Source organism: Grampus griseus (assembly GCF_964374135.1).
Source record: "Grampus griseus genome assembly, chromosome: 3".
Classification (NCBI taxonomy): domain Eukaryota; kingdom Metazoa; phylum Chordata; class Mammalia; order Artiodactyla; family Delphinidae; genus Grampus; species Grampus griseus.
In genome coordinates, this window is record NC_139019.1 from 42923185 (window position 1) to 42941621 (window position 18437).

General features: G+C 42.6%; 1 protein-coding gene across 1 annotated transcript in view; it reads right to left on the minus strand.

Annotated features, from left to right (window-relative positions):
• ANKRD55 (ankyrin repeat domain 55) overlaps positions 1-18437 on the minus strand; it is a gene marked incomplete at both ends in the record, with an annotated part of 100395 nt that overhangs the window by 12558 nt on the left and 69400 nt on the right. Inside the window, 2 exons of the mRNA XM_082650422.1 lie at positions 1919-2086; positions 7826-8010. Of these exons, the coding sequence (XP_082506548.1) occupies positions 1919-2086; positions 7826-8010 (353 nt within the window). The remainder of the gene's footprint in view (positions 1-1918; positions 2087-7825; positions 8011-18437) is intronic.

Below are 18437 nucleotides of genomic sequence, written 5' to 3' on the forward strand. Positions count from 1 at the left end.
CCGCTTCGCGGCACGTGGGATCCTCCCGGACCGGGGCACGAACCCGTGTCCTCTGCATCGGCAGGCGGACTCTCAACCACTGCGCCACCAGGGAAGCCCCTCACCAGTGTTTTTTCCACTGGTCTGCTTTTTACACCAAGGGTGCAAGAGAGCAAGTGGGTGAAACTGTGGGCTCCTTGGCACAAATCAAGGTGGTAACAACAATAGACTTTCATTAAGAAAATTGTCATTAAACTTAATAATGTCCAGTAAATGTTATTAATTTTACTAAATATTGATCCTTGAGGTACATTTTTTCGATAAAATAGGAAGTACTCATAAACAATTCTATATACTGAAGTACAATGGTTGTTCTGAGGTAAAACATTTGTGCCGTTGTTTGAGTTGCTAGCTGAACTAGACACTTTTTTCATGAAACATGATTTTTATGGCTTATAGGCAAGCTGTGGTTATTTGGAGTTGGGCATTTGATTTCTCAAAAATGAACAAAGTGAGCCTGTCATTTCAAGGTAAACAATTGACATTAATTGTTGCCAATGACAAAAATCTAGCTTTCAAGCAAAAATTAGAATTTTGGAAAATTTGTATGCACACTGTGAGCTTGACAGCTTCCTGATACATAGAGGCTTTTCTGATGAGATCAGTGGTGATATTAACAAATGTAATTTTTTTTCTGGTATTGTATAATGAAATGTACTATTTGGAAGATCTTCATAACTAAGTAAACCAATATTTTCCAAATGACCAATGCAAGATATTATAAAATCATGCATAGATGTAAGACACATTTAAAGTGCTAGAGAGATGAATGGATTTTAATGTAACAGAATTCAAAAACTTCACTGATATGGTGACAGAGTCCACATTGCCACTAAGCTTTAGGAAACTACTACTTGTCAAGTTTTGGCGTAGTATCAAAGGAAAAGTATCCACAGTTATCTGAAAAGGCTCTTGAAATACTCCTCCCTTTTTCACCTACATATCTATGTGAGGCCAGATTGTTTTCATACACTTCAGTCAAAACAACCATATTGCAATGGATTGAATGCAGAAGCAGATGTGGGAATGCAGCTGTATTCTATTAAGCTTCTATAAAGATATCAAAGAGATTCAAAGAGCAAAGTAGAACAAAACTGCTCTTCTCATTACATTTTTTTTGGTTTGTTTTGAAGAATGGGTTATTTTTTAACTAAAAATATGGTATTAATATTAACTTGTAAATGTAATGGGTTATTACTTTAAATTAATAACAAAATATTTTTTCAAAAGTTTCTCAGTTTTAATTTCTAATGCCATAAATATTGATAGGTGTAACTCACATAAACAAAAGCTCTTTAGGGTCCTCCATAATTTTTGAAAGTGTAAAAGGGTCCTGAGAACAAAAAGTTGGAGAAACGCTGATTTAGGCAAAAGAACAATTAAGGGTATATGGCATACTCTAGGGCCTGCGTGCCAGAACTACTGAGCCCGCGTGCTGCAACTACTGAAGCCCACGCGCCTAGAACCCATGCTCCGCAACAAGAGAAGCCACCGCAGTGAGAAGCCCGTGCACCGCGACGAAGAGTAGTGCCCACTCGCTGCAACTACAGAAAGCCTACGCGCAGCAACGAAGACTCAATGCAGCCAGAAATAAATAAATAAATAAATAAATAAATAGTATATGGCATAAAGGGACGAGGAAAGGGAGAAGAAGGAAAGAAGAGATTAGAGTTCAGTGAATATTAGGCTGATGGATTCAGGCTTACTACTATCATTTTGCTCCACAGCGTCAAGGACATGTCATTACATGTTAGATAATGGCAAACACGATTATTAAGTTATTGCTGATTTTCTGCTAGTTTTGGCAGTTTAAACAATTTCATCCAATTTTATAAATCTTTGAAAGGAAGAAAAAATGAGTGCCTCCTGGTGCGCTCACCTGCTCTCTTGGGAGAGGAGCTTGACACAGGCCGTGTGACCGCAGTACAGGGCATAGGCCAGGGGTGTGCTCTCACTGATGTCTCGCAGGTTGCTGTCTATGCCCAGCTCCAGCAGTGACTGCACACAGTCTGCCTTTCCTGCAGCTGCAGCCCAGTGCAGAGGTGTCCTGGGGGACCACAGGAGAACAGCATAAGTGTCTGAGCACATGAATGGTACAGGTTACTTAGCTGGCAACAGCTCCTGCTTGAAGTTGGGTCATGACAGGAAAGACTTGTTGCTATTTACAGTGTGGAAATGGTATGTATTAAATGGGGCTTCAGGATGATGGTGTATGTGTGTAAGGGCCTCTCCTCTAATTCTGATATTCTGTGGCCTTCCACCTGCTTTGGTCTTTCTGAGAATTTCCTAGAAGAGGAAGTAGTGGGTCAAAGGGTATGAACAATCATAAGGCTCTTTATACATAGTGCCAAACTGCGCAGTTCCAAAAAAACTGGCTCAATCTCTCCTCCTACTAGCTGTGTCCCTACTCCTTCCCAATATTGTATTATCACCATCTTTAAAGACTTTTGCCAACTTGGTAGGCAACATGGTACTTCAGTGTTGTTTTCTTCTGCATTTCTTTAATTAATAGTGGGGAAGAACTTTTGAAATATATGTTTATTTGCCATTTGAGTTTCTTCACTGAAATGATTCTTAATGCCCTATGCCCATTTTTCTATTAGATTATTAGTTTTTCTTACTAATTTATACGGGTTTTTAAAATATTTAAGGTATCAATTTTTTTCTAGGTTATGTTTATGAAAACATTTTCTCTAATTTGTTACTTAGCTTTTAATTTTTTTTTTTTTTTTTTGCGGTACGCGGGCCTCTCACTGTTGTGGCCTCTCCCGTGGCGGAGCACAGGCTCTGGACGTGCAGGCTCAGCAGCCATGGCTCATGGGCCCAGCCGCTCCGCGGCTCCCACCAGGGAAGCCCTTAGCTTTTAATTTTTTAGTGATTTTCCATAAAAAATTTTAAGGAATAATCACATTTATTTACCTCTTCATTTTTGGTTTGTTTCATGATTTTATGTTTTAGAAAGTCCTTCATCAGCCAGAAGGTGGATGAATATTCATCAGTATTTAAACCTTGTTAAATGGCAAAACTATTATTTTCTTAAGGAAGAAAAAAAAAAGCCTGAGACTGGAAGAAAATATTTGCAAACTGCACATTCAACAAAGAATTTGTATTCAGAATATGTAAAGTATTCCAAAACTGAATAAAAAAATACACACGCCAATTAAAATAAATTAGCGGGGCTTCCCTGGTGGCGCAGTGGTTGAGAGTCCGCCTGCCAATGCAGGGGACACGGGTTCGTGCCCCGGTCCGGGAAGATCCCACATGCCGTGGAGCGGCAGTGCCCGTGAGCCATGGCCGCTGAGCCTGCGCGCCCGGAGCCTGTGCTCCACAACAGGAGAGGCCACAACAGTGAGAGGCCCGCGTACCACAAAAATAAATAAATAAATAAATAAATTTAAAAAATAAATAAATAAATAAAATAAATTAGCAAAAGATCTGAACACTTTATCAAAGAAGATGCATAAATGGTAAATAAGCACATGAAAACGTGCTCAATAACATTTGTCATTAGAGAAATGCAAATTAAAACACAATGGGATACAACTACATATTTATTTAAATGGCTAAAATTAAGAAAAAATAAAAAGAATGTATATATAGTATGTGTCTGTGTGTGTGTCTGTGTGTGTGTCTGTGTGTGTATAACTGAGTCACCGCTGTACAGCAGAGATTGGTACAACATTGTAAATCAACTATACTTCAATTAAAAAAAAAAATTGGAAAAAAAACCCCCCAAACCTGGCAATACCAAAGGCTGATGAAGATTCAGGGTAACCTGAACTTTTATACATTTTTGGTGGGAATACAAAATGGAAACAGTCACACCAGAAAATAGTTTGTCAGTTCCTTCTAAAGTTAAACATACTTACCATATGACCAAGAAATCTCACTTCTAGATATACAGCTAAAGAAATGAAAATTTATGTTCACACAAAAACTTATACACAAATGTTTATAGCAGCGTTATCCATAATTGCCTAAAACTGTAAACAACCCAATGTCCTTCAATGGGTGAATAGACAAACTATAGTTCATCCACAAAATTGAATCCTACTCAGCAATAAAAAGAACAGCCTACTGATATATAGAACATAGATGAATGTCAAGTCATTCTACCAAGTGAGATAAACCAATCTCAAAAGATTACATACTGTATATTTCCATTTATATAACATTCTGGAAAAGGCAAAACCCAAGAGACAGAACTAATCAGTGGTTGCCAGAGCTTAGAGATGGGGGAGGCCTTGACTACAAAAGGACAACCTGAGTTGATGCTGGAGGTGACAGAATTGTCTTGAATCTTGCTTGTGGTGGTTACATGAATCTATGCATGTGTTAAAATTCATAGAACTATACATCAAAAAAAAAGTAAATTTTACTGAATGTAAATAAAAAGGAAACCAATATTTTCTTCTAGATTTATTTGGATTAAAAAAAAAAAACTGCACGTGTGTCTGTATGTGTATTTTGATAGGTGTGGTGAGGCCTGAAGCCAGTCTGACCGTTTTTCCAGTTACATAGCCAACTTTTCTCAATACCATTTATTAGTGCAGTGGGATCATATTTTGAGACCCTGACCTATATATGTACTTTTCTACCCTTCCTCTTTCCTCATTTAAGGATATGGTTGATTTTATGCTCAACCTCAGGGGAGGGATATAGCAGGGTGGATAAGAGAAATAGTCAGTGTCTTTCTGTTTCCAAAAGCTAAGCCCAGAACTGAGAGCAGATTTGGAGTAAATTAGCTCCCCAGCTGTAGAAAGAACTATCAAGGCAGATGGGACAAGAAGGTGATAAGAACATAAAGGACCACCGGACCCAAGAGCAAAGGGGACCCGAACCTTGCTTCCTTGGCAGAGATGCTGGGAAATGGGTGGTGGGGGATGTCTGTGTGGTGTGCCTGGGCAGTGGGACCCTGGGAGGCTAAGAAGGGGCACAGTGAAAGAGGACATGCCTGTGAATGGGGTTTCCCGTGAAGAGAGTGGCTACTCTTCCTGTCAGTCACTCTGGGAAAGGATCAGTCCTGAGGCAGGAAAGGAGGGCATGGAAGGCCTCTTCTTGGCTTTACTCTGGGGCTTGACCGCTGGCAGAAGGCCACCCCTGGGAGAGCCAAGAGGTCCCTCAGACATGGAGGCAGCCTGCGGGCCGGGCATCTGTGAAGGGGCTTGGGTCTTAGTATTCGGAGAGTAGCCATGTCCACAGTGCGACCACAGTCCCCATGGTAAATCGTGTCCTCTGTCAATCAAGCATCCTTTTCCTCATGTTATGATATGGGCAGAAATTTGAGAACCCTTAATAGGAGCGTATATTTTTTCAACACAGTCATCAATCACACTGCCTATCTGAACATGTAGCAGATATGATTCATTCCATTCTGTGTGAGTGAGGACTCCAAACAATATTTATTATGAAACAAGATGAGGCACCAGCCATATTATGCCTTCCTGCTTAGAGAATATATTGCCCATAAATTCAGTAGATGGAGGGCTGGATATCAATGGAGTCAGGTTTACCAACACGTGACAATTCTCTCTGGAGCACTGTGAAATACTCCTTCACAACAATTGCTAAGAGTGACTGTTTTAATTCTTCTGGCCATCAACATGGAAGAAGAAGTCCAGAAGGACACAGGGAAAAATATTATTTTGCAGAGAAACAGGAGAAGCATAGATAACTTCTAACTAATACACATAGAGCCTTCGTGGGCAATATGTAGCATCCAATTTCAGGTTATCTAAGCTGTAGTTCCTTTCTTATCTCTAAGCTTCAGGATAGCCCTACAAACATAGCAGACTGGACTCAGCTATCACAGTGAGGAGCTGGAGAATCAGGGCCCATGATTCAGAAGAAATTCATCAGAGACAAGCAGTGGGCGATGAGGTGGTCTCTGAAGGGCAGGAGATGATGGGTACAAGAATGCAGTGTTGGCTGGAGTGTCAGAAGCCAAGGAACGATTTATGGAACATGCAAACATTCTCTAGATAATTCCCAGATATGTGTAAGTAGGAGAGTTTGATAAAAGACTCTCCCTCCTGAAAATAAATGACTTGGGTACTAAAGGAAAGTATGACCTCATAGACTGACGAAATTTGGGACATTTAAGCTACACAGGCTATTTATGAGTTATGTGTTCTGTGCCATCAATCTTAGGCTAGTACCACCGTGTTTTAAATGTCATAGATTTATGATGTGTTTTAATATCGAGGAGGACTAGTTTCCCCATATTTTCCCTCATCCTCGTTTTTGTTTTTTTTTAAATCATTGCCTTATTTTTCTTCTCTTTCCTCAAAAACTGTCTCTCCACTGGGGGGAAAAAAAAAGAAGGAAAGCAAAGTCACAATTGTTGCAAATGCATTAAGTACTTAAACCTATGAAAATTTTGAAAAATTCTATACTAATACAAGCTTACAGTTTCAATGTGAAGGCACAGCTACACAATGCAGGATGCAGAAACTGAAACAAAATGAAGAGCAGGATTTGATTAGTGCATGCAACACATGAGCTGAACTTTGGAGCAGGAACTAGACCTTTCTTGAGATTTTACTTCACTTTGAACCCTTGTAGGACCCAATCTTTTGCCTTTTCTTTCTGCCCTTGGTTTTTCTTTCTTCCCTGAGGCTGGGGGAACTAAATTTTCTCTGCTAAGCATGTGATAATGCAAAGTGGGAAATACTCTATTCAGAGCTGGTTATACAAGTATTTTGAAGTAGGCCAACTGTTTTCTAGCCCTCTTTTCCTAGGTGTGTTCTTTTCTTCTCTTTTTGGATCATTCACCTTTTCTCCTCATGTAACTAAGTCCTATTACTTTCTTACCTGCTCAAGTTCAACATCTGCTCTTAGGAAAAGGTCTACTTTCAATGATTTATACCTTAATTTTAATTAAAGTCATCATGTTAACCATCTTCAGCTTCTGAGACTTACTGGAACCCAAGAATTTTTTCCCCCTGTGTTATAAGGATTTCAGATATCAGGAAGTAGGAAGTGCTTCTTGGGGCATCTAAAATCATGATAAGTAGATGGCTAGATTTGCACTTCAATAGAAAAAGGTAAACAAAACTATACGTAGTGTACAAGCCTTATACTCATTTTCAATAGTCTTATTTGTTGTTATATTATTCTTATATTTCCATTGAGTCTATGCCTAACTGAAAGAAAGGTTAGATACACATAGTAATTGAAAAGTTCTAATAGTTGATTATGGATGAAGGGCATGTAGGTAAAAAGCTCTGTTTAGAAGTCAAGGGTACAAGTTTTCAGTTAGATGCTAAATACCTCTGAGGCAAGTCTCTTTACCTTTCTGGACTCAGCTTCCTTTTCTATGCAAATACATCTTTAATTACTGAAGAAACCCAAAGCAGAACCCTGATAAGGTCACATCTAGTTCTGAACACAAAGCCTCTATTATGCTCTTCTCTGGATAACAAGAGCTTGTTGACTTTATGACATAATCTAGGAACAAAGGAAAAGAATTAAGACTTACTGTTAAAAACAAAAAGCGCCTATAGCAGGAAGCTGATATACAGAAGGCCTTCTGAGAACACTGAGAACGGTTAGCAAAAAGTGGAAAGTCTGACAGTACTGTACAGTCATGGTGTTTCTCTTCATAACAATGATTTTTCCTGCCCTGACTAAAATAGAGCAGCTTTTATTGTCACAAGCACATGTATAAATATTACTGGCAGTAAGGCTATAGTCATACAGGATAACTCCTTAAACATCTTCTTTGAGATTAAAATTTGGAAAAGATGACTGGTAGTTCCCCACATTTCTAAGTTGCCATGGATACCTGTCGTCCACATCCAGAGCCTGCAGGTTGCACTCAGGGAATCTTGCCAGCTCGTTGATGATGTCACTGAAACCTGCTGCTGCGGCGATGTGCACACACGTCTTCCCACTCTCATCGTCGTAGTTGATTATGGACGGACCCTGGTGATGGCTCAGAATGATGGAACACAGAATTCTATTTCCACTCTGGAAAACAGAGTCAAAGAAAGCTCATTAGGTACAATCCAGTGCTCCTCCCTGTCTATGCAAATTAAGATAAAAATTCAAAGCAAAAAAATTCAAAACAACAAAAAAATAAAATTCATTTTATCAAACCCACAAACAAATTTCCACTTGTCTCAAGTCACTGCAGGGATTTTTGTCTCCTGTAGGAGCTAAATTGTCTTCCATAATCAGTGAACTAAGGAGGACTTAAATACAGGTGTAATTGACTGACATCAGAGCTAGCACAATGGGTGGGCCACCTAGATGACTTCCTCATTAAATATATTCGTTTTGTTTCCCCCACTTGCTGTAGAGGTTAACCCCTGAGAAGCTGGCAGAGTTAATTTTAATGTTAACAAAATGACTATGACGAGTACTGACTAGTGACATAATGATGATCAGAATGATCTGGTAATGGTCAAATTGCTATAAATTGCATGTAATCTAATTGTCAAAAATCCTTTGTGAAAAGAAGTGGGTCATAATTTAGTAGCTAATCGATAAAAAGAAATAAAAACAAATAAGTATGAAAAGGAAAGAATTTTAGGCAACCATCTAAACTGGGTTCTTCTTTCTGTGTAGGTGTATAATAAGTTTTTATCTTATCTTTTTTTTTTTTTTTTTTTGGCTCTGTGGGTCTTCATTGCCGTGCATGGGCTTTCTCTAGTTTCCGTGAGCGGGGGCTACTCTTCCTTGCAGTGCAGTACGCGGGCTTCTCATTGCGGTGGCTTCTCTTGTTGCAGAGCACGGTCTCTAGGGCGCACAGGCTTCAGTAGTTGTGGTGCACGGGCTTAGTTGCTCTGTGGCATGTGGGACCTCCCAGGGCCAGGGATTGAACCCATGTCCCCTGCATTGGCAGGCGGATTCTCAACCACTGTACCACCAGGGAAGTCCTTATCTTATCTTTGAAGGGAGGCTACTCTACACTCTTTTTAGTAACCTGTCCCAGCCTTAAAAGTCACCAGCTCTTTCTTGAGAGTGTCCTACATCTCTTCAGCTTGAACAAATGAGTAAGTAAATGCTGTGCACGTTACCTTTCATTGTACTGAAAAATACAAAAAACACTGCATAAGCATTTGCAATTTTAGATGACAATAAATCCTCAATGGCCAGTAAATTCTAGTTTTATCTCACACAGTGGAAAAGTCTTATCTTTCAGATTTCTCCTGATATCTGTGTAAAGATTATAAAACAGTCCAAATAATTCATCAGCATTTTAATTTTCTCAGTGACTCTATAGAGACACTGCATCTCCACGCAGCAGGTCTCACGGGAAGAATGGAGGTCTCTAGGAGGCATGAGGAGCAGGTTACAGAAACGGCAGAGACACGCTCTAGTTCTGGGGGCCAGGAGCCAGGTCACGTGCCAGGCTCAGGGTCCTGGGCAGAAAGAGTGTTGAACATTTTTTTTTTTTTAGCATCTTTATTGGAGTATAATTGCTTTACTATGGTGTGTTGTTTTCTGCTTTATAACAAAGTGAATCAGCTGAGAGTGTTGAACTTTTTTAAAGCTGCGATTCTAATACATTCCAAGTGCTATTCCACAGCCACCTCCTAATAAATTTTCCCATGTAACATTTCTTTTGGCATTCCTCCCACTTTATTATCCCAGTTTATTTGACCCCAAATAAAAGTTGTCTTTTAGAACCTCTGAGTCAGTTTGCACAATTCTGTGGAACAGCACCCTTTCATTTTTGCTTTTCCTCTTCCTTTCCCTCCCCTCTCCCTGTTTGCACTGAGGACTCTCTGGATATCCCGTTACTCAGCGTGGCTTCACAGGGAACCATTACACAGTGAACCCTCGAGTGTGCTCCCACTGTATCAGGGGACCGCAGCTGATACAAGTTCTGCAACCTCTTGCAGGACCAAAGGCTCAGGGCACTCAAAGCTCTCAACTTTGAGCCCCAGCAAGAGTGCTGAGTGGGTTTTAAATGTTACAACCAGGGCCAGCTACATAATTTATGGGGCCCAGGGGAAATGTGGAGCCCCCTGCTCACATGGCAGAGGAATAATGTATTCCCTTCTTCTATGGTGTCTCTCTGGACCTGTCATTGCGATTTTTATTTGCTATTTAGTGTCACACTCCCTTGGGCTGGGCATTCTCACGGTGATTGCAAACCCTCACAGGTGCCTAGGGCCCCATCTTGCAACTCAGCACATGCTCAATCCTGACCCTCCCTGAGTCTGTGCCCAGACCCCTGCCAGGGGACTAAGGAGCTGGGGCCTGAGCATCTGTCCCAGGGCAGCAGGGAGGTGGGACTGTGTGAGCTGAGGCTCCAGTGTCCTATTAGACTTAACATACAAAACACAGATTCAACGACAGAATTACTGAGAATTTTCAGATGGCCACAGAGCATTATACCCGGAGCACAGAGCTCCCTGCTGAGTGTGGGGCATCTGTGGCTTTACTGGTCACACACCCATAAAGTGGGCCCTGCCTGCAACCTTTTTCCTTTTTTCCTTCTCACCTTCCCCCTTACATCCTCTTTCTCCCTCCATTCTTCCTTTGTCTCACAATGACTTTTAAATAATTCAGATCAATGACTTTAGTTCTATGGCATGCCTGTCATCAAAAGGTGGCTACAGTGAACACATCTAAGCTTTCATGCCTGCTTTATCAGCTTTTCTAAGGTTCTTTCACCTGATGTTACGTAAACATATTTTGAGGGGTCTGAAATACGGTATATTTAAAACAATCAAGAGACCCCTCTCCCCTTTTAAGAAGCACTAGCCATTGGAGAAGGAAAACAGAAGCAAAAAAGAGTGTCCACTCAATGAATTGATTTTGTTTATGGTTTCCTGGAAGAGCAAAGGAATTCAGGTTGCCACAGTGATTCAAACAGCAAAACATTCTGTCACGGTTCTCCTTCTGTGTGGGATGGAGTGTCAAGCACAGATGGAAAAAACAAAACTTACTTCTTACACACTGTCTTCCCCTCTCCTTGCCTGACCCACAGAGGAGCCATTCTGGAAGCAGCCAGCTGAGATAGAGGCTGCGGCCCAGCACATCTCAGTGGGCCTCTTCTGAGTTCCTGACCAGACAGTCCCAGACAGCATTTCCCTTGCGAGCTGGAGTCTTACATGGCTTTTCTGGATAAGAGAAATTCCACCCCCTTACACTTTTCCTCCAAAATGCCTTTTGTCCTGAATCTTCCAGACAATTCCTTTGTCTCTAAACCTGGCCCTTACTTACAACATTGTCATTGCCTTTTTTTTTTTTTCTTTATAAGAATATCCTCCCAGGAGTAATGGTGATAACAATGTTTACCGAGTGAACGTTCTGTGCCCAGCACTGCATTTCCACGTTCTAACTCATTTAATCCTGACAACAACTTCATGAGGTCGGTACTCTTATCATCCCCATATCGTAGAGGAGAAATTGGAGGCACAGAGGGATTAAGTTGCCCACTGTCACAGCCAAGAGGTGGCAAAGCCAGGACTGACTGTCTGCAGAGCCCTTGTATTTCACCACTACACCATTTTGTCTCCAGTTAAAAGTACGGTCTATTTATTTGATCCTGCATGTTCATATGGGAGGAATTTAAGCGAAAACTGCTGTTGGGATCAGCAACATCAGTAGCAATGAAGTGCGCCTTGCCAACTGAGACCTTCTTCCAACATTAGGTGCTTTCAAAACCTTTCCTAGGAGGGTTGCCACGGTGCGCCCTCACAAGAATTTGAGAGAGCCCTGGAGAGTATTAGTTTGTGAGCTGAGTCCCTGGCTCAGTGGTCTCCTGGTAACAGCATTCCCTTCTTGGCAAAATGGGCTGAGTGTCAGTCAAAGGGAGTCTCCAGGCCTGGGAAGCCTTGGTTACAGACACCAGGAAGCACCAGGAGAGAAGAAATGGGATGCTGCCCAGAAGGGCCCTTAGGAAGAATGGAGAGTGGGTTTCTGTTTGGTGGGAATATCATTCAACAGGGGAAGCATATTGTATAGATATTATGGAGCTCTAGAAATCTACATTGGGTGGCCAAATGAGATTGTGGATTTACTTATTTTTGCTGCATTTTTGTTCTTTTTGTCCATGGGTAATCCATAAAGTGCCTTCATGTACTCTGAAAACTGCTGGGAACTACCGAGTCCTAGTCATTTTCTCTTATACCTCATGAGGGAGGGGAATTCGCAAGAAGCCTTGCCAAGAAGGAAGTTGAATTAACGTACAGGAATTTTGCTACAGGAGACTGAGAAAAAACAAGATTCCAGTATCTTGATCACAGACTCTTATTCATTTATTTATTTATTTTTGGCTGCGTTGGGTCTTCGTTGCTGTGCACGGGCTTTCTCTAGTTGCAGCGAGCGGGGTCTACTCTTTGTTGCGGTGAGCGGGCTTCTCACTGCGGTGGAGCACGGGCTCTAGGCGTGTGGGCTTCAGTACTTGTGGCACGCGGGCTCAGTAGTTGTGGCTTGCAGGCTGTAGAGCTCAGGCGCAGTAGTTGTGGCGCACGGGCTTAGTTGCTCTGAGGCAGGTGGGATCTTCCCGGACCAGGGCTCGAACCTGTGTCCCCTGCATTGGTAGGCGGATTCTTAACCACTGCGCCACCAGGGAAGTCCCGATTGTAGACTCTTTTTATTCTAGGTGATCTCCCAAGGAGTCTTAACGCAAGATTCAGGACTAGTTGTTTATTTGTTAACGTGTTGGCGGCATTAATTCTATGGTGGGTTCTTCAGGGAGGGAACTCCAATCTCCATCCTTCTCTTGGAGGTAGGGGTCTGTTTGTCACATGACAGTGACTGTACAAAGCAGACGTAAGGGTTTTAGGTCACATGGCCCTTTTAAAGGGCTGGGTGGTTTTGTGCTATGAGAACACTGGCCCGTAAGTTCAGCTGGAGCCAGATGTGTTAGACTGGAATGGAGCTGGAGGGGAAGTTTTACTAGTTTGTATAGCGTGAACACTTGAGAGTTGAGGGTTTGGGGCTAACTAGAGGACGAAGGGGCCCAATATCCTGGCTTGGAGTCAGGACCATCTTCATGGTTAGCCCCTTTGGACCCAGGCTTTCTGCTTGGCCTGACTCCAGAGGCTGCTGTATCCCAAAGCCTGGGGCTGACTCTCCTGGAGAGCTAGTGGAAGTTAGAAATGGGGGGGGTGGGGCAGTGAGGCATGGTGACCCTCAGCTGCTGAACTACTTCATTTCACAGGTGCTCTAATGATTAATATGGAAAAGCCCCCCATGAAACCTCCTTCCCTGCTGTGTTAGTGTGTAGACAGCGTCTAGCTTCTGCTTCTAGCTGTCTGGCAAGGTGACAGTCTCTAGGACATCTCTGCATTGCCCTTGCCACACCTATGACTGGGAATCTTTCTGCTGAAATGGAGTCTAGCAAAGAGTAACTCATAATAAATATTTGCTGAACAATGCATAAATAAATAAATAAAAACAAGCCTTACCAACTATGGGCAAAGCCAAACGAAATAGAATTTTACTCATCCTTTTCTTAGCTTCCCTTTCTTTTTCTCACTATCTCCCGCCTTTCACTCTCTTTTCGCTTCTTTCCTCACTTATGTCTACTCCTAGGTGAGTTCCTGTCTCTTCTCTGTCTACCTCATCCCCTTCTTCTCTGCAACCAAGCACTGGGGAGCTGACACATGCAGGCCACTTTAACTTAGGCTACCCTTCAAGACAGCTCAGTCTTTGCTCCCAGGGTAATGGGGTTGATTTCATAAATTTGACTTTCTCTTTGTTTACTCTGGGCTTTCTGTGGGCGTGGGGTGTGTTTGGGTAATGATAACCTCCCTGTGCACTAGTTTCACCACCTGTGAACTGAGGGGTTGGACTAAATGACTTGTGTGGTCCTTTCCAGTTCTAAGGCTCTTCCATCTATGAACCGGATCCACTGGTCTATGACATTTGTAATTATCCTTTGGCACTCTGAATATATTTAAAGTATACTTACAGGATTTTGATACAGTTCAAACAGTTGACCACAGATCTTGGCCACCATGGGAAGGAGGAGGATTCCATGCTGGACCAAATCAGTCTCAGGCACTGGGGTTGATGGTTATATTCAAGAGCTCCAAGGGTATGTGTATGTGTATAATTTCCTTAACCACATAACCACATACTGAATGAACAAACATGAAATAGTTTTATATTACTGCAGTTCTTTTCTTTCTAACCTCCCTTGAAAAATGCACTGAAAGAAGAGTACTGCTGAGGAAAATTCCAGATAAACACATTTTCTAGGTTTAGCAGGAAGGAGCTAGAGGTGAGATTTGAGGGGCAGTAGACACTTGCCCTTCTCACTGACCTGCCATCATATCTATCCTAGAATTCCTATCATTAGAAAAAACTCCTTGATACTAAGCCACATGGACTAAGGCACGTGGACTTCCCTGGTGGTGCACTGGTTAAGGCAGCTGCCAACGCAGGGGACACAGGTTCGATCCCTGGTCTGGGAAGATTCCACACGCAGCAGAACAACTAAGCCCATGCGCCACAACTACTGAGCCTGTGCTCTAGAGCCCACGAGCCACAACTCCCGAGACTGTGCACCACAACTACTGAAGCCCATGTGCCTAGATCCCGTGCTCTGCAGCAAGAGAAGTCACCACAACGAGAAGCCTGTGCACCGCAACGAAGAGTATCCCCCACTTGCCACAACTAGAGAAAGCCCACACGCAGCAACAAAGACCCAATGCAGCCAAAAAAAAAAAAAAAAAAAAAAAAAAACTAAGGTATTGCATTCCTAGAAGTTTTGATTAAGCTGAAAATGGTATTTCACAAAAAGAATCCAATAAGCCACTATTCCCACTGGCTTGGGATGGATAAGCTTATTGAACTGAATTCAGTGAACACCTTTTTGGTGTTCACAAAGATCTGTTCTGGATCTTGAAAGACATCTGGATGAGTAAGGCACACTGCCCTTAAGCACATAGTCTAGAAGAGGAGACATAGGCACCCCACTGATTGTTAACACCAGTAATAGAAGTAAGGAAGTGCTAGACGGAGGGAAAAATTCTGAAAGGGAGCTCAACAAAGAGGGTGAACTTAGTTGGGCCTTGAGAAATAAGGAAGAACAAGTATAAATTCTGCAGTTAGAAGGGATGATGCAGGGAGTGCAAGAAGAAAGAAGTATTTCACCAAAAGGGAAGCGCATGACCAAGGGGAAGACAGGATGAATCTTTACGATGTACTGAGGAGATTACTAATATTCTAGTATGGTTGGAGTAGAGCCTATATGGCTTGAAGAGGAAAGGGCAGGGAGTGGGGTGGGTTGCAGAGAGCTTGTTCATGGCAGTAAGTGCAAGTCAAGGAGTTTGTTCTTTACCAGAAAATGGCACTTGGTGAAGGTTTTTGAGCCAAGAACCAGCAGTGACCATAATTGTTTTGTTGTAGTAACAGTTACGTTAGTACATTCCTTTGTGATTTGTAGAAAGAGCACTTGGTGCAATGTGAGAATAGATTGGAGAAGGAAAGGGCTGAAAGTAGGAATACAGATACTGAAACTGTTCAGGTGGGAGACAGGGGAAGCTTGATCTAAGGCACTGATGGTAGGTGTACTAAATTGTCTCCATTTGTTCTTCCCGGTTAACTCTCCATCTTTTTTCATCCTGCTTTTCATCCTTTAGCATGTATGAACTGCATCAAATGGGCCCTTTGCCCTTTGGCTTCTGGTTGGGATTGGCCAGTGAGTGGTACTGACGGGAGATGGATGTAGGAGGAAAGGGCGATTGGGGCATTTATCCTCCGGTTCCCTCCCTGCTAGGCCACAGTTTGACCGTTCCATCAAAGTCTACAGTTTCAGTCCTAGGCCCTTTCCTACAGCTACAGCCTTTGCTGTGTCTTAGTAACCATTCCCTCCCATGCCCTCCCAGATGCCCTAATGGCAACCTGCTGTTGTGTGTAAATAGGCCTCTTTATGAATCTATGCTCAAATAATCCCATCTGAGTGGGTTGTTTCCTGCTGGGGCCCTGATCTATACAGTGGGGATAGAAAGGAGTACACAGAGATGTGAGGCCTGAGGAGGTGGAATCCAGAGGTCTTGATAACCAATTACACATGAAGGATGATAAGGAAGCAGTGTCCATGGGCCACATGATGGCCTTTGGCTTGGGCTACCAGGGTGGATGGGAATGTGACGGGAAGGAGAGATCGTGGATTCAGTTTGAACGTGCTGAGTTTGACGTGTCCATGGGAAATTATGGGAAGATGCCTGGTAGAGCTGGAAATGTGAGTTTAACGTCCAAGAGAGAGGTCAGAGCTGGATTTTGATCTGAGGAAATTCTGAGTAGAATGATAGTCGAAGCCTTAGGAACCGATGGGCTTTCTGAGGAAAGGAGAATGAGAAAAAGATTAATGACTAAATTTTTGCAGTGTTGAGGAGTGAGAGGAAGATGAGTCCGAGAGATACCTGTGTCGAGTCCTGATAAGCTAGTGTCATCACAGATAGGCAAGAACATGCCCCGAAAGGCTGAGATTCCATCAAGGGAGACTGGATGCAGATAGGGACAGAGTTCTGCTCAGCGTTAGCCCAGAGAGAGCCATGCAATCTGGTCTCCTGGGCAGATGGGGGAAGTGAACAAGGGCAATGGGCCCACAGGAGGGCACCACCAGCTACCAAGGGACCCAAGAAATGGGGGCAGAAGTGAAACTTAGTTTACTTTTTGGGCCCAATGTTTCAAATCTTTACTGCTTTGGTTGCCTGGGTCAAATACAGAAGCTTTATTAGTTCAAAGTGCTATAACTTTAAATATAGTCTCATATAGTTGAAGAGAAAAGCAGGAAGTTCAGTGAAAGGAATTAATGACAATGGGAAATAGACTCATTTATGTGGAAAAACTTTATGAGGAACACAGTGCTGGCCCTGAGTTATAAATGAAGAAGAAGGCTAATGGTGGCAAGTATAATCCCGGTTGCAGCTGACATTTGGAATTACCCTCAGTCTTCTTCGCATAGTTAAGGGCAGAACACACCACTTCTGAATTTTACTGCTAACCGCAGGGAGGGAGACGGTGTACAGTTCCTCCAGAGTGTGATTCTTAACCTTCTGGCGAGGGTGGGGGGTAGTTACAGATCCTCATTGAAGAGTTGAAGAAACTGTGAACACCTTCCTCAGAAAATTGTATGCTAACATCCTCACACATAAGCACATGCAATATTACATAAAATTGTAGGGGTCCTAGAAGGAACCTGTCTTCTAAATCTTGCCCCCCACAATGCCAGATGCAGAATAGGTGCTCATGAAATTTTTTTTTCTCATGAAATATTTATTAAGTTATTGAGTCCATAAATGTGTGAGGCATTAAGCTTATTATATAAAATCATGGTCAAAATGTAAATATCTTAGGTAGAAGTAGCTAAGGTTTTAGAACCCATTAATACGAATTCATTTATCACAGTGGTTTTCAACCCCAGGTGGACATTACAATCTCCTGGAGGAAGGGAAAACTTTAAAAATTACTGACACCCAGGCTCCACCCCAGACAAACTGACTGAAAAACTAAGGGTGTGGGGCTTGGGTATCAGTATTGCCTAAAAGCTCTTCAGATGATTCTAATGTGCAGACAGGACTGAAATCAATGTAGCAGGTTAAAAGCTATAACATTTAGTAAAGAGAAAGAACGCAGTATGTAGATGTGGGTATGATAACTAAGCTTTCATGGAGGAAATTGGGAGCCATCATAAAAATGATAATCTCTTCCAGTTACAAAGAATATTACACATCACTGTCATGCGCATGGTCTCATTCATGCCCCAAAGGTACACCTACAGTTAAGCCAAGCAGGTTTAGGTGACTCTTTGCAGAACAAAGCCAGGTCTGTTAATGCAAACTCAGATCTTCTGAGTTGGGCACATTTTTCTTTGGATTTTGCCAAATTGCCTCTTGGAGGATCAAAACAAGGGTTCCCACCCATGGAGAGCCCAACCCAGAAGGGGTCTGGAGTGGGGTCTGGGAACCTGTTGTTTTACAAGCACTGCTGATGATTCGATTGCAAAGCCATCTCCCAAGCAGCAGCTCTAAACTGGGCTGTGGTAGAGGAAGGTGGAGCAGAGGAGGCATATCAGTCAGAATTACCTGGGGAGATTTTTAAAATGCACATGCATGAGCCCCATCCCAGATCTGTGAAATCAGAGAACAGGGGCAATGGGAGTGAATATACAGAAAATGCTTGATTCTGATACCACTCTCACCTTAGCTGAGAGCCAACACATGTGGGATACATCTTGGCTGCCCAGCCAGGCTGCCCTGGGGCCACTGCTCCAATGGTGACCCCTGACCAGCCAGAGGACTGGGCTCTGGGCAGGGACTGGCACGAGGGCAGCTGATTAGATACTGAAAGTATGGAGGAGGGTGCTAAGGGCAGGTGAGGATGACAAAAACATGCTTTGTTCACTTCACAGCTTTGCAGGGCTGGCCCTGCTACAGGGTAACTGAAGCCAAATTTGTAGGAACAAAAACAGAGTAGTTTCC